The 21,041-nt window shown below is 53.3% G+C and overlaps 1 protein-coding gene across 1 annotated transcript in view; it reads left to right on the top strand.

The window, feature by feature from the left end:
- The first annotated feature begins 300 nt into the window (after window positions 1–300).
- The window catches only part of LOC139232660 (7SK snRNA methylphosphate capping enzyme-like), a 22,131-nt gene continuing 1,390 nt past the window's right edge, over window positions 301–21,041 (top strand). The window contains exons 1-4 of the mRNA XM_070863119.1: window positions 301–2,439; window positions 11,088–11,306; window positions 16,741–16,867; window positions 20,717–21,041. The exon at window positions 20,717–21,041 is cut by the window's right edge and continues 1,390 nt beyond it. Of these exons, the coding sequence (XP_070719220.1) occupies window positions 994–2,439; window positions 11,088–11,306; window positions 16,741–16,867; window positions 20,717–20,772 (1,848 nt within the window). The 5' untranslated portion in view covers window positions 301–993 and the 3' untranslated portion in view covers window positions 20,773–21,041. The remainder of the gene's footprint in view (window positions 2,440–11,087; window positions 11,307–16,740; window positions 16,868–20,716) is intronic.

The raw sequence follows: 21,041 nt of genomic DNA, 5'->3' as shown, positions 1-21,041 counted from the left end.
CGCCGATTGGCCCGAGCCCGCACGCCCCGCCCACCCTCCCGGCCGCCGATTGGCCCGAGCGCCGCTGACCACCCCCCCCCCCAACCCCCCGCGCGCGGCCGGGCCGCCGCTTGGCCCCGCCCAGCGCGGCAGGGGGTGGGGGGGAGCGGCCGCCGATTGGCCCGAGCGCCGCCAGCCCCACGCGGGGTGGGCAAACCGAGCCCCTTTGATTGGCCCCGAGCGCGGCGGTCCCGCCCACCCTGCCGGGCGTCGATTGGCAGAGCCCGCACGTCAGTCAGGGACACGCGGGGTGGGGGGGGGGAGGAGGCGGCGGCCAGGTATAAAAGGAGACGCAAGCGCAGTGTGTGAGGAGACAGCAGCGAGTGCGCGGTTTGAGTGGTTTCGGGCGTTAAAAAAAAAAGAAGCGAACGGGGGGAGGGCAAAAAAAAAGGCTCATTTCTTTTTTTAAAAAAACGAATATTTTTCTTTTAAAAGCAACTTTAACCGAATTAACACGCGAGGGGACGGCGGGTGCAGGATTTATTTCTGCACCGCCCAAGTTTCCACCAACTTGACTGATTTAAAGTTGCCATTTTTTTTTTCCTGTCAGGCGGTGGATTTTTTATGTGTGAGGGGGAAGAGGGGAAAAAACTGTCAAGTGTGTGGAGAAAAAGACTCGATAAACAAAAAAACCCGTGGAGAGGGAGAGAGAAGGGGGCGGCGTGAATTGATTGTTCGCGAGGTCCCCCCCTCAGAATATGAATAATTCATTTATGCTGATGAGACGCGGTGACGTCACGGCCGACGTTGGATTCCGTTGAGTGGACGCACGCCGACGTTGCTTGGGGGAAGGCGGAAGTGAAGTTGTATTGTGCTGCAACTGTGCATGGGCTGCATTGCGAAGGGCTGCTGCTGTTGCTGCTGCACTGGTGGGAGCTGCGCCCCTGCACGGGGGTCGCCGCGCGCCACAGGGGCTCTGCACTCCTCCGGGCCGCACTCCCCCCATGTTGTCTGATGAAGAAGCTGACGGAGATGTCGGTGAAGGAAGAGTGTGTGCGGGAGGTCACCCTCCTGAAGCCCGAGTACCTGGCGGCAGCGGTGGTGGGAGTCAAGGTGGAGGAGATCCAGCGGGGCCGGGTGCTGGCCCCGGTCAAGGAGGAGGCCGCCCTGTCCCCCGGTGCCAAAGATGAGCTGGACGAGAACGCGCAGCAGCGGCAGCAGCAGCCAAAGAACGGCCTCCAGCCCCTGCAGCAGACGGCCCAGACGCAGCAGCAGCGGGCCTTCAAGAGGAGGAACAGCCTGAACGTGGGCTTCAAGCACCCTGGCTTCAAGCGGCGGCGCCGGGCCAACTCCGACTGCGACCCGGTGCTGCCCAGCAACTTCCTGCTGGGCGGCAACATCTTCGACCCGCTCAACCTCAACAGCCTGCTTGACGAGGAGGTCAACCGTGCCCTCAACGCCGAGACACCCAAGTCCTCGCCGCTGCCTAGCCGCAACCGGGACCCGGTCGAGATCCTGGTGCCCAAGGACATCACCGACCCGCTCAGCCTCAACGCCGGCTCCGAGGTGCTGCCCTCGCCCCTCAAGCTCGGGCGCAAGCGGCGCCATCGGCACTCGCACCACCCGGCCGGCCAGCTGCCCCAATCCGGCCCCGGCGGTGCCGAGCCAGCGGAGAAGAGCCGGATCCCGGCGCTGGGCGCCCAGGAAGGCGCCGCGGACCAGCAACAGCCGCTGCCACCGCCGAGCGAGGTCGCCCCGGCTGAGCAGGAGGGCCCGCAGCCCTACGAGCTCAACACGGCCATCAATTGCCGGGACGAGATCGTGTCGCCGGTCCTGCGTGGCGGCTCGGAGCCCAGCTCGGGCGGCGGAGGGGCGAGGCACCGCAAGCGACGAAGGACCTCCAGCAAGTCTGAGCCGGGCAAGGTGGCCGCCGGGGGCGCCGAGGAAGAGCCTCGGGAGGGCAAGAAGCCCACGCCGGAGAAGAGCCGAGGGAAGGCGTCTCACCACCCGCACAGCTGTCACCGGGAGCCCAAGGCCCTGCCCACCTTCCAGAGCAAGCACCGGCGTTTCCAGTACGGCAACTACAGCAAGTACTATGGCTACCGCAACCCGGGCCGCTGCGAGGACCCGCGGCTGGCTGTGTTGCAGCCGGCCTGGTTCAAGGGCAAGGACATCCTGGACCTGGGCTGCAACTCGGGCCACTTGACCCTCACCATCGCCAAGGACCTGCGGCCCGCCCGCATCGTGGGCCTTGACATCGACTCAGCCCTGGTGTACACGGCCCGCCAGAACATCCGGCACTTCCTGTCCGAGGACCTGCTGCCCTCGCCGGGCGCCGTCGGCCAGGGCCCCCGGCACTTCCCCGTCTCGCTGAGCCGCTGCCGAGGACCCATCGCCGCCCCGCCCGTCGCCCTGGATCGAGGCGCAGATGAGTTCCCCAATAACGTCACCTTTATCCAGGTGGGTGTGTTGCGGGGGGGAGTGGGAGGGTTAGGGCGGCCCTGGGTGAACAAAACCATTGATCAGCGCTCCTCAAAATAACCAGGGAGGGGAAATTGCATTGGCTTAAATATATAATCACACATTTATGCCACAGAAGGAGGCCATTCGGCCCATCGTGTCCGCACCGGGCAACAAAGTGCCACCCAGCCTAGTCCCACTTTCGAGCTCTCTGTTCGTAGCCCTGCAGGTTACGGCACTTCAGGTGCACATCCAAGTACTTTTTAAATGTGGTGAGGGTTTCTGCCTCTACCACCCTTTCAGGCAGTGAGTTCCAGACCCCCACCACCCTCTGGGTGAAATAACTTCTCATCTCCCCTCTAATCCTTCTACCAGTTACTTTAAATCTCTGCTCCCTGGTTATTGACCCCTCTACTGAGGGAAATAAGTCCTTCCCATCCATTCTATCCAGACCCCTGATTTTATACACCTCAATCAGATCTCTCCTCAGCCTTCTCTGTTCCAAAGAAAACAACTCCAGCCTATCCAATCTTTCCTCACAGCTAAAGTCCAGGCAACATCCTCGTAAATCTCCTCTCTACCCTCTCCAGTGCGATCACATCCTTCCTGTAATAAAGGTGTACTATCCCGGTCAATAATCTGCCGTTTGCTAACTTTAGCCGGATTGGCAGTATAGACTTGGCCGATGTGCAGCTTTTTGTTTTAGCACCAAGGAAACGGAACAATTAGGTGTAGTGTTGGGTGTGTAATCTTGTCTGAGCGAATGTGTTCATGAAGTATAAGCTAATCCAAGAGGTGGGATGGGCCAATCAAACACCCCCACTTTATTTTTTTCTTTGGTTGTGCTCTGCAAGATACGAGACCGACAAGAAACTATTGGCTCTCCAGGGATGTATAACCTTGCCCGGCCACTGGAATAGGAGGGTTTATTTGCCCCCAAGATTCCATTTCTGCACAGATGTGGAGTCTCTTATGGTACGGTGGAGTGTGTACTCCCCATTCACAGCAAGTATCTGTTTCTTGTCCCTGCCAGCAGTGTGTTTTAAAATTCTGTGGTTTCAGTGGGGCTTTTAAGTAACTTGCCTCTTGATATTAACGCTGCTTGTTTTTTCTTCCCCCCCCCCCCCCCCCCCCTGGTCACTTGCCATGCATCTATCAAACTTTCAGGGCTTCCAAGCTGTACCAATTTGGAGTATAAAAGCAGAGAAGTCTTGCTACAGTTATACAGGGTATTGGTGAGGCCACACCTGGAATACTGCGTGCAGTTTTGGTTTCCCTATTTACGAAAGGATACACTTGCTTTGGAGGCAGTTCAGAGAAGGTTCACTCGGTTGATTCCGGAGATGAGGGGGTTGACTTATGAGGAAAGGTTGAGTAGGTTGGGCCTCTACCTATTGGAATTCAGAAGAATGAGAGGTGATATTATCGAAACGTATAAGATTATGAGGGGGCTTGACAAGGTGGATGCAGAGAGGATGTTTCCACTGATGGGGGAGACTAGACTAGAGGGCATGATCTTGGAATAAGGGGCCACCCATTTAAAACTGATGAGAAATTCCTTCTGTGGAATTCGCTGCCTCCGAGAGCTGTGGAAGCTGGGACATTGAATAAATTTAAGACAGAAATAGACAGTTTCTTATAAACGATAAGGGGTTATGGGGAAGTGGAGCTGAGTCCATGATCAGATCAGCCATGATATTGAATGGCGAAGCAGGCTCGAGGGGCAGAATGGCCTACTCCTATTTCTTATGTTATAAAATGCTGTAGCTGTACAAAGCCCTGGTTAGACCACACCTGGAGCACTGAGCAGTTCTGGGCACCACACCTTAGGGAGGGTATATTACTCTTGGAAGGGAGTGCAGCGTAGGTTTACCAGAATGATACCAAGGGTTAAGTTACGAGGAGAGATTACACAAATTAGGATTGTGTTCCCTGAAGTTTAGAGGGTTAAGTGGTGATCTGATCGAAGTTTTCAGGATATTACGGGGAGCAGATAGGGTAGATAGAGATACTATTCCCGCTGGTTGGGGAGTCTAGGACTAGGGGCACAGTCTGAAAATTAGAGCCAGACCTTTCAGGAGTGAAATTAGGAAACACTTCTACACACACAGGGTGGGAGAAGTGTGGAACTCTTCCGCAAAGTGCAATCGATGCTGGGTCAGTTCATTTTAAATCTGTGCAATTGACAACTTTTTGTTAACCGAAGGGATATGGGGCAAAGGCAGGTATGTGGAGTTGGGTCGCAGATCAGCCGTGATCTCATCGAGTGGCGGAATGGGCTCGAGGGGCTGAATGTGTTGGAAACGCCGTGCCTGTCGCGTAGCCTAGTGCCTCGAGTTTTGGGATGTGGCTCGTTCCTGTTGCGTCCTTGCACTGCAAGTCCTGAGGGCTAGCACTTTGTAAATAAAGAGACTTGTTTGCGGACTGGCCCAAGAGGAGGCGCCCTTGCAGTGGAGGTGGTGGCGTCGGAAACTAGTGCTGCTTCTTGAGCTTTGAATTCTCTCCTGGGTCGGAATTGAAAAGTGTTCCAGCCTCTCAGGCCAACAGCTGCTGCAGTCTCTTTGGGAGAGTGATGTTGACTCTCAGAAATAATGTGATTGGTGTCGTTCAGGGGATTAAGTTCTGCTCTCTGTGGTGCCTCGTGCAAATATTGACCCAACTTCCCCAAAGCTAGTCCACTGTCCAAAGAGAAACTGCTCTAATTGCCCGAAACACTTTGTGTATGCAGGACAGCGTACCACTTGATTCAAAGTTCCTTAATTCGGATGATCTGAATTTAAGTTTGGCACTAAATTCCCATCAAATTAGTGGTAATTCGGTGCCGAAGGATTACATGGGATATACGGCACAGAAACAGACCATTTGGCTCAACCAGTCCATGCTGGTGTTTATGCACCACTCGAGCCTCCTCCGGCGTTTCCTCATCTAAATCTATCGGCATAACCCTCTATTCCCTTCTCCCCCATGCGCTTGTCCAGCCTCCCCTTAAATACATCGATACTATTCGCCTCAACCCCTCCCTGTGGCAGCGAGTTCCACATTCTCACCACTCTCTGGGTAAAGAAGTTTCTCCTGAATTCCCTATTGGATTTCTTGGTGACTATCTTATATTGATGGCCTCTAGTTATGCTCTTCCCCACAAGAGTGGATACAGAGAGAGAGCTTTTGATAGTGGAAACATTCATCATTTTAAAGACCTCTATTAGGTCACCCCTCAGCTGCCTTTTTTCAAGAGAAAAGAGACCCAGCCTGTTCATCCTTTCCTGATATGTATACCCTCGCATTTCTGGTATCCTCCTTGTAAATCCTCTCTGCTCCCTCTCCAGTGTCTCTATATCCTGTTTATAATATGGCGACCAGAACTGTAGGCAGTAGAGTTAGGATGGTCGCTTGTAGGTGGTCGGTGATGACCTCCTCAGACCTCAGTTTGAAAGCCTGGAGGTTTGTCCAGTCCTCCAGACCAGAGTTTGGGTGCCAGCAATGTTTTTGTGGCATTGGCAACATGCAGTTGCTTCTGAATGGTGAATTTCTCGTTCAGTTTCCTGTTCTGCAGAAGTGCTGCTACATCCTACATCAAACTAGTGGTTTGAGACTAGTGTTGCTTTAGGATTGAAGCCTGCACTGGAGACTGTCACATTTAACAGTATGCAGCTTTGACCAGTTAACTTTCCTTTTTGGAGCGTCCAGGATAAGGGGTCCACATGTATCTCAGTCTGAGCGCTGTTATCCCAGTCTCTTCAGTGTACATATATCTGCTGTGATCATTCTTTTATGGTTCCCCTCCATATGGACAACCCCAAATGGCTCTCTTATGTGGTAACATAATTTTTTTTTCTCATTGCAATTCCTCTTACAAATCTGCTGCTGTCACTTGAAATGGCGGCCAGGCTCTACAGATGGCTGCCCGGTGGAGTACGCTTCCTGGGTGGCTCTTGGGCTGGGAAGGCTGCTTCGTATTGTGAACGGGCTAGCTGATCTGAAATGAGGAGTTCTAAGCCTTTGACAAACATTTGCACAACCGGGAGTTTGAATGTTGCTGTTCAAAAATGTTTCTGCCCCTGCTGCTATGTCCCAGGACCTGTCACTTGTTGGGGGAAAAAGATGGGAGGACAAGCTTGTGTGTGTAGTTTGGGACTGTGAGCCAGCTACTCATTGAGACTTCAAACCTGCACACTCGTTGTTTGCCAGTCCTTTCTGAATGTGTTGACTCCTTGCAATTAGTTCCGAGGCTGGAAATCATTAGCACCTCGGCAACTTCCCATTACTCTGGGGGAGAATGGGGGGAGGGAGCCAGAATAGGGGGATGGTGGTGAGAAAGTGAAGGAGAATGGTGGAGGGCGGGGTAGAGAAGGGGGATGAGGGTAGGGGGCGAGGAGAGTTTGGGGGGGGGGGGGGGAAAGGAAGAGAATGGGGTGATGGTGGCAGTGGGGGGTGAGAAGGTGGAAGGGGGGGGAAAGGAAGAGAATGGGGTGATGGTGGCAGTGGGGGGTGAGAAGGTGGAAGGGGGCGGGGGGGTGAGAAGGTGGAAGGGGGCGGGGGGGTGAGAAGGTGGAAGGGGGCGGGGGGGTGAGAAGGTGGAAGGGGGCGGGGGGGTGAGAAGGTGGAAGGGGGCGGGGGGGGGTGAGAAGGTGGAAGGGGGCGGGGGGGTGAGAAGGTGGAAGGGGGCGGGGGGGGAAGAGGAGGAGGATGGGGCGATGGTGGGGGTGGGGAAAGGAGGAGGAGGATGGGGCGATGGTGGGGGGTGGGGAAAGGAGGAGGAGGATGGGGCGATGGTGGGGGGTGGGGAAAGGAGGAGGAGGATGGGGCGATGGTGGGGGGGGGAAGAGGAGGAGGATGGGGCGAAGAGGAGGAGGAGGAGGAGGATGGGGTGATGGTGGGGAAAGGAGGAGGAGGATGGGGCGATGGTGGGGGGCGGGGAGAGGAGGAGGAGAATGGGGCGGGGAAAGGAGGAGGAGGATGGGGCGGTGGTGGGGGCGGGGAAAGGAGGATAGGGCGATGGTGGGGAGCGGGGAAAGGAGGAGGAGAATGGGGCGATGGTGGGGGGCGGGAGGAGGAGGAGGAGGATGGGGCGGTGAAAGGAGGAGGAGGATGGGGCGATGGTGGGGGGCGGGGAAAGGAGGAGGAGGAAGGGGCGATGGGGGGGGGGGGGGGGGAGAGGAGGAGGAGGAGGAGGATGGGGCAATGGTGGGGGGGGGGGGGAGAGGAGGAGGATGGGGCGATGGTGGGGGTTGGGGAAAGGAGGAGGAGGATGGGGCGATGGTGGGGGGGGGGAAGAGGAGGAGGATGGGGCGAAGAGGAGGAGGAGGAGGATGGGGCGATGGTGGGGAAAGGAGGAGGAGGATGGGGCGATGGTGGGGGGCGGGGAGAGGAGGAGGAGAATGGGGCGGGGAAAGGAGGAGGAGGATGGGGCGGTGGTGGGGGCGGGGAAAGGAGGATAGGGCGATGGTGGGGAGCGGGGAAAGGAGGAGGAGAATGGGGCGATGGTGGGGGGCGGGAGGAGGAGGATGGGGCGGTGGTGGGGGCGGGGAAAGGAGGATGGGGCGATGGTGGGGGGAGAGGAGGAGGAGGAGGATGGGGCAATGGTGGGGGGGGGGGGAGAGGAGGAGGATGGGGCGATGGTGGGGGGGGGGGGGAGAGGAGGAGGATGGGGCGATGGTGGGGGGGGAAGAGGAGGAGGAGGAGGGTGGGGGGCGGGGAAAGGAGGAATTGGATGGGGCGATGGTGGGGGGCGGGGTGAGGAGGAGGAGAATGGGGCGGTGGTGGGGGGCGAGGAGGAGGAGGCGATGGTGGGGGGCGGGGAGAGGAGGAGGAGGCGAATGTGGTGGGGGGAGAGGAGGAGGAGGAGGAGAAGGAGAAGGAGAAGGAGGATGGGGCGATGATGGGGGGAGAGGAGGAGGAGGATGGGGCGATGGTGGGGGGAGAGGAGGAGGAGGAGAATGGGGCGGTGATGGGGGGCGGGGAAAGGAGGAAGAGGATGGGGCGATGGTGGGGGGCGGGGAGAGGAGGAGGAGAATGGGGCGATGGTGGGGGGAGAGGAGGAGGAGAATGGGGCGATGGTGGGGGGAGAGGAGGAGGAGAATGGGGCGATGGTGGGGGGAGAGGAGGAGGAGAATGGGGCGGTGGTGGGGGGAGAGGAGGAGGAGGAGAATGGGGCGGTGAAAGGAGGAAGAGGATGGGGCGATGGTGGGGGGGGGAAAGGAGGAGGAGAATGGGGCGATGGTGGGGGGGCGGGGTGAGGAGGAGGAGGAGAATGGGGTGGTGGTGGGGGGGCAGGGAAAGGAGGAGGAGGATGGGGCGATGGTGGGGGGGGGAAAAGGAGGAGAATGGGGCGATGGTGGGGGGGCGGGGTGAGGAGGAGGAGGAAGATGGGGCGATGGTGGGGGGCGGGGAAAGGAGGAGGAGAATGGGGTGATGGTGGGGGGCGGGGAGAGGAGGAGGAGGAGGAGGAGGAGAATGGGGCGGTGGTGGGGGGCGGGGAGAATGGGGCGATGGTGGGGGGCGGGGAGAGGAGGAGGAGGAGAATGGGGCGGTGGTGGGGGCCGGGGAAAGGAGGAGGAGAATGGGGCGATGGTGGGGGCCGGGGAGAGGAGGAGGAGGAGAATGGGGCGATGGTGGGGGGCGGGGAGAGGAGGAGGAGGAGAATGGGTCGGTGGTGGGGGGCGGGGAGAGGAGGAGGAGGAGAATGGGGCGATGGTGGGGGGCGGGGAGAGGAGGAGGAGGAGGAGAATGGGGCGGTGGTGGGGGCCGGGGAAAGGAGGAGGAGAATGGGGCGATGGTGGGGGGGCGGGGAGAGGAGGAGGAGGAGATGGGGGCGATGGTGGGGGGGCGGGGAGAGGAGAGGAGAGGAGGAGGAGGAGAATGGGGTGGTGGTGGTGGGGGGGCGGGGAGAATGGGGCGATGGTGGGGGGCGGGGAGAGGAGGAGGAGGAGGAGAATGGGGCGGTGGTGGGGGGGCGGGGAGAGGAGGAGGAGGAGGAGGAGGAGGGTGGGGCGATGGGGGGCGGGAGGAGGAGGAGGAGGAGAATGGGGCGATGGTGGGGAGGCGGGGGAAGGAGGAGGAGAATGGGGTGGTTGTGTGGGGGGGGGAAAGAGGAGAATAATTGGGGAGGGGAGAAGAGGAGAAGAATGGGGTGGTTGTGTGGGGGGGGAGGAAAGAGGAGAATAATTGGGGGGGGGGAGGAGAATGGGGTGGTTGTGTGGGGGGGGGGATGAGGAGAATAATTGGAGGGGGGGGAAGGAGGAGGAGAATGGGGTGGTTGTGTTGGGGGAAAGAGGAGAATAATTGGGGGGGGGGGGGAGGAGGAGGAGAAGAATGGGGTGGTTGGGTGGGGGGGAAGAGGAGAATTGGAGGAGGAGGAGGAGGAGGAGGAGGAGGAGGAGGAGAATGGGGCGGTTGTGTGGAGGAGGAGGAGGAGGAAGAGAGAGAATATGGGGTGGTGGTTCATTTGCCAATCACCTTAAATCTGTGCTACTAGCTGGCGCAGACTTGATGGACCAAATGGTCGCCTCCTCTGTTCTACTATTCTGATTCTATGAGTGACTAGTTGATGGTGTTGGTTGAGGGGGTATTCTGCCCTTGAACTGGTGCCTTAGGATTTCTGGAGTAGTAACTGCTGACAGGCTGTCTGACTCTATATACTAACTTGCCATGCATGTATAAGGACATAAGAATTAGGAGCAGGGATAGGCCATTCGGCCCATCGAGCCTGCTCCGTCATTCAATGAGATCATGGCTGACCTTCGACCTCAACTCCACCTGCCCGCACTATCTCCATATCCCTTTAATATCCAAAAATCTATCGATCTCTGCCTTGAATATACTCAACGACTGAGCAGTCACAGCCCTCTGGGGTAGAGAATTCCAAAGATTCACCACCCTCTGAGTGAAGAAATTCCTCCTCATCTCAGTCCTAAATGGCCGACCCCTTATTCTGAGACTGTGACCCCTGGTTCTAGACTCCCCAGCCCAGGGGGAAACATCCTCCCTGCATCTACCCTGTCGAGCCCTGTAAGAATTTATGTTTCAATGAGATCACCTCTCATTCATCTAAACTCAAGAGAATATCGGCCCAGTCTGCTCAATCTCTCCTCAGAGGACAATCCGCCCCCCCCCCCCCCCCCCCCCCCCGCCCCCGCCCCCGCCAATCCCAGGAATCAGTCTGGTGAACCTTCGTTGCACTCTCTCTATGGCAAGTATATCCTTCCTTAGTATCTAGACTTCCCAGCAGTGGTTGTCAGAAGTGGGGTAATGTGTCCCTCTCTAGTCCAGGGCAAAATTCTAGCAACCCTACCATCTCCAAGGCTGACCAGCTCTGCACAGAGAGAGATCAGAATTGGGCCTTTTCTCGCCTCTGCGGGCCCATTGCACTGCCTACGGTGTCATTCAGTCGCTCAGGCAGCCACCAGTCTCTGCTGGTTTCTGGGCCTGGTCAAGTGCTCGTCTGGTTGCATTAAGGCACTTGCTACAGGGGAGAATGCAGTGCTGGCACTTGATGCACTGACTCATTCATCTACCGCAAGGCCCCTGACTGTCGAACCATGATGTGGCGCGTAGACCAGTTGGATCGAATGGCCTGAATATCGGCCGCTGATTCTAGCTGCACTGTGCACTAATCATTCATTTTTTTTTTCTTCGCTCCCTTTCCACAGGGAAACTATGTGTTGGAGAAGGATGAGCTGCTGGAGACGCAGAGGCCAGAGTACGACGTCATTCTGTGCCTAAGCCTGACGAAATGGATTCATCTCAACTGGGGCGACGAGGGGCTCAAACGAATGTTCAAACGCATCTACAGGCACCTGCAGCCTGGGGGCATCTTCATCCTTGAACCACAGCCCTGGTCTTCGTATGGGAAGCGGCGGAAACTCACGGTAAATGAGGAGGCTTAATGCTGATGCTGCAAGTCATGAGTGCTGGGGAAATCGGGTTGTCTGCTTGGGGTGGTAGTGTATGGGGTGGGGGGTGAAGGAGAGCCGGATGGAACGTAAGAATTGGGAGTAGGCCATACAGCCCCTCGAGCCTGCTCCGCCATTCAGTGAGATCATGGCTGATCTTTGACCTCGACTCCACTTTCCTGCCCGATCCCCATATCCCTCGATCCCCTCAATATCCAAAAATCTATCGATCTCTGCCTTGAATATACTCAACGACTGAGCCTCCACAGCCCTCTGGGGTAGAGAATTCCAAAGATTCACCACCCTCTGAGTGAAGAAATTTCTCCTCATCTCAGTCCTAAATGGCCGACCCCTTATTCTGAGACTGACCCCTGGTTCTAGACTCCCCAGCCCAGGGGAAACATCCTCCCTGCATCTACCCTGTCGAGCCCTGTAAGAATTTATGTTTCAATGAGATCGCCTCTCATTCTTCTAAACTCTAGAGAATATCGGCCTGGTCTGCTCAATCTCTCCTCATAGGACAATCCCCCCCCCCCCATCCCAGGAATCAGTCTGGTGAACCTTCGTTGCACTCCCTCAATGGCAAGTATATCTTTCCTTGGGTAAGGAGACCCAAACTGTGCACAATACTCCAGGTGCGGTCTCACCAGGGCCCGATATGATTGCAGTAAGACATCTTTACTCTTGCACTCAAATCCTCCTGTAATAAAGGCCAACATACCATTTGCTTTCTGAATTGCTTGCTGTACCTGCATGTTAACTTTCAGTGATTGGTGTACAAGGACACCCAGGTCCCTCTGAACACCAACATTTTCTGATCGCTCAGCGTTTAAAGGCCTGCGATTTACTATGGCCGACTGGCCACCTGTATAAGCTGTGCCTGAGAAACTTCAGCACTTGGAAAATGATGTGCTTTTATCAAGTGAGCTGGTGCAAAATCCAGGACGTTAAAAGTCCCCATCTTGTGTGGTTGGACCACAAAGAGTAACAGCATCCTGCGTTTGATCTCTTTCTTCCCCACACCCCCTCCCCCACTAAACTATTCTGAGGTAGCATTTCTCAGTTGGGATGCTGTGATTGGCCTTGGTGCTCCAGGATAGGAAGGCGATGGTCAGTCAAGGATGCTGCTCAGAGTTTCCTTTCAATAACCCTGGCTGGATGTTTGGTGAGGACAAGGTGTGGACTTGGCTGATGAATGGCTGCCTTCGGTGAAGAATGGCCAGTTGCGGTGGAGGACAGCCCGTTGAACTATCCCAACCGGAGACGGCACCTTCGGGGAGAAAACAGATTAGGAAACATCCCGACATTGAACTTTGAGCATTCGAAAGTTATCTTCGGAATTATTCTCAAACCTTGCAGAATCAGTATTGGATTGTCAATACTTGTGCTCAATGACACAATTTGTTTACATAGGATATACGGCACAGAAACAGGCCATTGGGCCCAACCAGTCCATGCCGGTGTTTATGCTCCACTCGAGCCTCCTCCCGTCTTTCCTCATCTAAATCTATCAGCATAACCCTCTCTTCCCTTCTCCCCCATATTTTTGTCCAGCCTCCCCTGAAACGCATCGATATTATTCGCCTCAACCCCTCCCTGTGGCAGCGAGTTCCACATTCTCACCGCTCTCTGGGTAAAGAAGTTTCTCCTGAATTCCCCATTGGGTTTCTTGGTGACTATCTTGTATTGATGGCCTCTAGTTGTGCTCTTTCCCACAAGTGGAAACATTCTCTCTGCATCCACTCTATCAAAACCTTTCATCATTTTTAAAGCCCTCTATTAGGTCACCCCTCAGCTGTCTTTTTCCAAGAGAAAAGAGACCCAGCCTGTTCATCCTTTCCTGATATGTACACCCTCGCATTTCTGGTATCATCCTTGTAAATCTTCTCCGCTCCCTCTCCCGTGCCTTTATATCCTTTTTATAGTATGGCGACCAGAACTGCACTCAGTGCTCCCAGTGTGGTCTAACCAAGGTTCGATACTTACTTTTCGATTCTATACCTCTAGAAATAAACCCTAGTTCTTGGTTTGCTTTTTTTTATTGCCTTGTTAACCTGTGTCGCAACAGGGAAGATTTACAAGTTGTGTAATCAATCTAGTCCTTCATTCATATGCAAAAGTTTGAGGCGGGGGGGGGGGGGCACTAAATATTGGTTGCAAATTCTTTAAAGCTGTGGTGTTAAAACAACAATGCCTCTCGCATGCCAATTCATCTTCCTCTGTAGCAAGTCAGTCACTGAGGTTGGACTGTAGTTTAAGGTGTCCATGATGTCACACCAAAGGATTGTGGTTTTCTCTAGAAATGGCACTTCAGTTTCCCCAAGCAACTGCGTGTTGCGTCGCCTGGATCCAACAATGACTACCAGTGGCTTTGAAAGTGTAAGTCTTTACTTTGCCCAGGCTCAACCATGGGTTTTCAGACTGGGGTCCTTGGAATCATAGTAATTTGCGGCACAGAAGGAGGCCTTTCGGCCCATCATGTCCGCGCCGGGCGACAAAGAGCCACCCAGCCTAATCCCACTTTCCAGCTCTCGGTCCGTAGCCTTGCAGGTTACGGCACTTCAGGTGCACATCCAAGTACTTTTTAAATGTGGCGAGGGTTTCTGCCTCTACCACCCTTTCAGGCAGTGAGTTCCAGACTCCCACCACCCTCTGGGTGAAAACATTTCTCCTCCAATCCCCTCTAATCCTCCCGCCAATTACTTTAAATCTATGCCCCCTGGTTGTTGACCCCTCTGCTAAGGGGAAATAAGTCCGTCCTGTCCACTCTATCCAGGCCCCTCATCATTTTATACACCTCAATCAGGTCTCCCCTCAGCCTCCTCTATTCCAAAGAAAACAACCCCAGCCTATCCAATCTTTCCTCCATGGGTAAAATTCTCCAGTCCAGGCAACATCCTCGTAAATCTCCAGTGCAATCACATCTTTCCTGTAATGTGGTGACCAGAACTGCACGCAGTACTCTGGCTGTGGCCTAACTGGTGTTTTATACAGTTCAAGCATAACCTCCCTGCTTTATACACCTCAATTAAATCTCCCCTCCGCCTCCTCTGTTCCAAAGTTTTTGGACCGTGGGGGTCTGTGATGGAATCGTTGAGCTTATATGCAAGGTCCCATCCCTGGATTTGTTGCTTTAGACGTTGTCTGTTCTACATACTTAAAACACGTAGAAAACACTCGCCGGCCAACGATGGCCCTTTTTCCTTTGGGCAATTGGCTGTCTTTCAGAAAGTTAGTAACGGGATGCCTTGGCGTGGTTATCTAAGATTTCCCCCCACTTCCCCAGAGTGTTCAAAGGCCGCTGGGCTAAATGACAGTCCAGATTTACTTAGAAGGAAAATAATTCTCATACCGACAGGATATCACACGACATCAGTGATCACTTGCAGTACACAATTCAGCTGGCTGTCACACTCAGTCTTGTTTGCCCAGCTCCTTCTGACAAACTGATTGATATCTCCGGTGGTTCAAAAATGCAAGTATGTTTAGAGCTCTGCACCCCTCTGACCAGAACTGCCGATCAGAGACACCTCTTGTGCTTTAAGTTGTAAGCAATTTAATTTCCCGGCTGCAAACCAAATATTTGATGCCCCGGTGAACAATAGAGTGATGGCCATTGAAGTCTTGCTCCATCCCTGCAGCTTTCCGAAATCGCTCCATGTGCAGCCTCCAATTGTTGGCTGAAGGCTTGAATTCAACTAATTCTTGATTCGCTTTCGGTGCCAGTGGTTCCATTGTCTGAGTGGCCATTTTATTAAAGCATGTGGAAGTCCCCTTTAGCACTGGACCTTTTCAACGATGGGCCTGTCACATTGGTGCACAACCAGCAACGTGTTTCCCCCCCTAAGCTGCGCAACTGTCTGCCGGTCCTGCACTACCCGAGGACTGGTTTTTCAACTGTGTAATGTCCACTTTGAGTGGACTGCGCAGCCCGTTTAAAGGGGCCACGCATCCAACAAAAACACATTTGGGGGAACATTGAGAAGACCGGTTCAATATTCTCATGCAAGAGTAAGATTTGCAGTTGAGACTAAAACTCGGCTGCCCGTGTCCTAACTCTCTCCGAGTCCCGCTCACCCATCACCCCCTGTGTTCGCTGCCCCGTGTCCTAACTCGCACCGAGTCCCGCTCACCCATCACCCCCTGTGCTCGCTGCCCCGTGTCCTAACTCGCACAGAGTCCCGCTCACCCATCACCCCCTATGCTCACTGACCCCGTGTCTTAACTCGCACCGAGTCCCGCTCACCCATCACCCCCTGTGCTCGCTGCCCTGTGTCCTAACTCGCACCGAGTCCTGCTCACCCATCACCCGCTGTGCTCACTGACCTACATTGGCTTCCGGTTTAGCAATGCATCTTTAAAAAAAAAAAATTCTCATCCTTGTGTTCAAATCCCTCCGTGGCCCTCACACTTCCCTAATATCTCTAATCTCCTCCAGCCCCACAACTCTTTCTTCCCCCCCCCCCCCCCCCCGCGATGTCTGCCCTCCTGACCATCCCTGATTATAATCGCTCCACCATCGGCGGCCGTGCCTTCTGTTGCCTGGGCCCCAAGCTCTGGAACTCCCTCCCTAAACCTTTCCACCTCTCTACCTCTTTCCTCCTTCAAGACGTCCTTAAAACATACCTCTTTGACCAAGCTTTTGGTCACTTACGCTAATTTCTATTTGAGTGGCTCAGTGTCAAATTTTTAAGGCATAATGCTCCTGTGAAGTGCCTTGGGATGTCTCCCTGTTAAAGACACTATATAAATACAAGTTGTTGTTGAGATATGTTGCATAGGATATACGGCACAGAAACCGGCCATTCGGCCCAACCAGTCCATGCCGGAAGTTCTCTCGTTCAAAATGGTGGTGCTGGGGAGGGGGGATGGGGATGGGGGGGGTGTCAAACTAAAATCCAGTAAAGGCTCCTATTGGCATCCTTGATCACATTTGGGTAAAGCTTTTCTTAACATATTACATGAGTTTTTAAATATTAAGGAAACACGCAGATTTTGACGAAAGGTTAAACCTCTTTGCACAAGGGTTAGAATTTTGATTTCTCGTAAATGAACTCTTTTGCACTGAACTGAGTTAATTTTTTTGTTTTCTCCAGTGAGAGTCTTTGATACTTTTCCATATCTGGTACGTATTTTAAAAAAAAACTACTCCTGGGTCAAGGTGCAGAGTAAAGTTACCTCTGATCTGCCTCCATCCCGATATATTGGGTGTGCCCCACTACTGACGTATTCTGTGTACTGGCTATCTGCAGCCTTTCCGCCAAGATGGCCAAATTAGGGACAGTTTTGTGTTGTGGCTTCACGCCCTGATCGAGACAGCCCACTAACTCGTATATTTTTCCACCAAGTAAAAAGACTCATCAGATTCTAGACTTGATCCTCTTCTAAAACCTCTGTTTGCTTTTCTCAGGAGACAATCTACAAGAACTACTATAAGATCAACTTCACACCCGATCAGTTTACGTCGTATCTGTTGTCCCCAGAGGTTGGATTTTCCAGTTACGAGCTGGTGGGGACGCCTCAGAGCACGTCTAAAGGTGAGGGATGGTTTTCAGGCAGAAGTAACACGTGTCTTGCTCGCTGCACCTTGTGCTTCACTTTCTGCTCCCCTGCAAGGTGGTGCGGGCACACTGAATGCAGAGTAGGATGCTCTTCCACAATGGATTGAATGACCTCCTTCTGCACTGTAATACAGGCAACTCTCGATTATCCGCACACGGATCCAATGGGGAAACCATTGTAACGGGATTTAAAATATCGGGCCGGTGCGCTCTGAGTCCTTTCGGCCTGGGAAGGCATCGGGTTTTAACTTTATAACGTCAATCGCTCTAACGGAGAAATCGTTTACCCGGCATAGCCCAATCCCCGAGGGAACCGCATAATCGAGAGTTGCCTGTATATTGAATAATATCTATGATCATAGACAGTCCCTCGGAATCGAGGAAGACTTGCTCCCACTCCAAAAGTGAGTTCTCGAGTGACCGAACAGTCCAATACGGGACCCTGCCACAGGTGGGTGGGACAGACAGTGGTTGAAGGAAAGGGAGGGTGGGACTGGTTTGCCGCACCCTCCTTCTGCTGCCTGCGCTTGATTTCTGCATGCTCTCGGCGAGGAGACTCGAGGTGCTCAGCGCCCTCCCGGATGCACTTCCTCCACTTCGGGCGGTCTTGGGCCAGGGACTCCCAGGTGTCGGTGGGGATGTCTCACTTTACCAACAATATCTATGAAATAGGAGGCTGAATACCGGAAGTGAGAGCCCCGAGGGTTGAAATAAAGACAGAAGGTCTAGAAATTCCTCTCGCGCACTGGCGCAAAACAGGTGGGATGGGATCGGACGCCCGTTGGGCACCTGACGTGGTTTTATTGACTGCCAAATCGGGTACTGCAGACAGCTGATCGGATACTGCCAGAGAGGAATTTCTAGGCCTCCAGGTTGCTATCGGCTTTGACCAAATAAACGGCAGCACTTTGTCCTCTGCTGTTTTGGATCCTCACAGAAGCACGTGTTGCTTGCTGGGATCGAGCAAGTAAGACAGGGGTTTTAAGTTGTCTATATAAACGGCAAACTTAGGATTGATGGCAAGAAGTATTTATGCACAAGAGGGTGCTGCATAGGAACATATGAGCGATGACAGACAGGTAGAGGCTATCTGATACATTGAGTCTGCCCCACACAATTGCGATACCTTGTGTATCAACATATACAGCCTGCCCCACCTGAAACCACGATCTCCTGGGAGAGGCAAAAAAACAGATTTAAAAAAAAAAAACCCCAGGCCAATTTTGGGAGAAAATAAATTTGGGAAATTCCCCTCCCAACCATTTAGATGATCCAGGAAATCACTCTGACCATTTAAATTCCCTGCAGTACCTACCTTCTGTAAGAGGTGATCTCTGCCGCAGCCAGAAACAAATCCAGCTTTCGCTTGAAGGAATTCAGGAAGTCTGCATCCACCACGTGAAACGGCAGCTTGTTTGAGGTCGACTGTTCTCTCTGGAAAGGACCGCCTCTTGACGTCTAACCTAGATCTAGCCCTTAAATTTGTGCCCCTGGTCCTGCCGAACCTGTCGGCTGGAACACCGTCTATTCCCTTTATTATCTTTTAAACCTCAGTCAGATCTCCCCCACCCCCCCTTAAGATCAGTAGGTCTGTTTGAGAAACGGTTAAGAGGCTGTGATAGGGGGGCGGTAAGGTTGGTATCCTGTGAGGATTAAATCAAATGGGCTGCAGCACCATCTTCTGAATCTATCTTGTGATTTCCCCGTCTAGGCTATGCCGTGGCTGTACAAGGCCTAATGAAGTTACGCCTTAATAGGGCATGGATTTTGGGATGTTCTGCTTGGCAATGGTGTGCATTTTTTTTTGGTTTCTCCTGCCAAATAGAAGCAAATTACTGGAGGTTGTGTATATAAAGTGGGAGCTGAGCATAACGTGCAGCTTGACTGATTGAATCCCTCCATTAGGTTGAGCCTGATCACTTTGTTCAGAGCTGCCCTAAAGCAGAGCCTTGTTGCCAAGCTTGCAGATACCAAATAGCAGGCATGTTAAATAATTAGCACTGTAACCAAATTTAGAACGATTTGGCTCGTTTTGGTCACTGGGCCAATGGATGGCGAACACAGTTCAGTGCAAAAGTGGGAGCTGGCTACGCCACTTCGAGGGCATGTCATGTGTAGGAAAGGTGTTTTTACAATAATCTGACTTCCAAAAGGTTTTCAAATTCCGATTATTGATTTTGGTTTTCCAAATTGCCTTGAGCTCATGACCTTGGGATGGCCAGTTGAGTACCATTAGAACATAAGAAATGGGAACAGGAGTAGGCCATACAAGGAACAGGAGTAGGTCATACGGCCCCTTGGGCCTGCTTTGCTATTTAATAAGATCATGACTGATCTGATCATGGACTCAGCTCCACTTCGCCACCTTCTCCCCATATCCCCTTATCGGTTAAGAAAGTCTATCTGTCTTACACTTGCACTACCATCCTGTTATGACAATAAATCCAGACCATCTGTTCACCAGGTCAGTAGATTCAAATCTATAGGTACAGCTTTATTAAGTCAACTGTGGCTCAGTGGGCAGCATCCTCGCCTGAGTCAGAAGATTGTGGGTTCAAGTCCCGCTCTAGAGACATAAATCTAGGCTGACACTCCCAGTGCAGTGCTGAGGGAGCGCCGCACTGTCGGAGGGGGCCGTCTTTTGGATGAGACGTTAAACTGAGGCTCCGTCTGCTCTCTCAGGTGGACGTAAAAGATCCCACGGCCACTTTTGACGTGCAAGAGCGTTATTCCGTGTCCAGGGGCCCATAATTATCCCTCAATCAACATAACAAAAACAGATTATGTGGTCATTATCACATTGCTGTTTGTGGGAGCTTGCTGTGCGCAAACGCTGCGTTTCCCACATTACAACAGTGACTACACTCCCAAAAGTGCTGTAAAGCACCTTGGGATGTCAGGTGGTCGTGAAAGGCGCTATTATAAATGCAGGTCTTTAAAACTGGGAGTTAATTGGACTATATTGAACTGGAGGGGGAGGTGGAGATAATAGAGATATAAAAGAGTTGCATTTATGTAGTGCCTTCCACCACCTCCGGATGTCCCAAAATGCTTTACAGTCAATAAAGTGTAGTCGCTGTAATGTAGGAACGGGTGTGGGAAGTTACCGGGGAATGTAGGAACAGGTGTGGGGAAGTTACTGGGAAATGCTGCTGATGCAGGGTGTACTTAAAACAAAAAGTGCTTGCAATAACGCGAGGCATTTCTGCCGAGATGAGGGATTGAGAGCTCAGTGGCAGGTCCAGCGATTTTTTATTGTCCGCTATTTGTGTTGGTGTGCTTTCTATGTAGTTCCAGGTACAACCTCCCAAATCCAGAGTTCCAAACCCCGGCCATCGCGCAGATCGGAGAAGGTGTCGTATGAAATCCGCAAATGTTCCGAAACCAGACATTTTTTTAATGGGAAGCAAAGTAACTTGGGGGTCGGCGCGCTGTGTCCTAGGGCCTGGCTCCTCCTCCCCACTGCCTCTGGTGTTTCCCTCCCCGTCCCCCTTGGTCGGGTCGGCGCGCTGTCAGAAAATACAGGTACACGAAAGTCGGCCCAAGGGTTTCCGGATTCAGGACATCAGACTTCTGTTCCGATATCCGGAATGGCCTCTGTCCTGAGGTTACTGGATTTGGGAGGTTGTACCTGTATTTGAAAAATCAATGCCGCTGAATTCCTGCGATGTACGAAATAACGGAGAGGCGCTCATTTTGTTTGTCTTCTCCGTACAGATGTGGACATTTTCTCTCTCGGATTCTGTGTTCATTGATTTTTTTTTTTGTGCGCGCGTTCGGCGTCTAACGCAACTGATTCTTGCCTGTCTCTCGCTCTCTCCCCAGGGTTCCAGCGTCCTGTATATCTCTTTCACAAGAGTCGTCCATCCAGTGCAAACTAAAGACTTTCAAAGCCAGCTCCTGGCTGCTAATTCTGTTTTCTTTCGTTTAGCGATGGCTCCTTTTTTTTTCCTGACCATCTCCTCTCTCGTCGAAGCCAACGGAAGACAGACAGACAGACAGACACACACACACACACACGCGGCAGGGGGGGGCCATGTGGTCCATCGTCACGAGCACTGATGTTTGGTTGTTTTAAATTGCCGTGCTGTTTCAATCTGCTTCATTTATAAAAGGCTCCTGAATGTTTGTTTTTTTTAAAAAAAAAAGC

Source organism: Pristiophorus japonicus, chromosome 20, assembly GCF_044704955.1.
Source record: "Pristiophorus japonicus isolate sPriJap1 chromosome 20, sPriJap1.hap1, whole genome shotgun sequence".
NCBI lineage: Eukaryota > Metazoa > Chordata > Chondrichthyes > Pristiophoridae > Pristiophorus > Pristiophorus japonicus.
This window is presented reverse-complemented; position numbering and strand designations above follow the sequence as displayed.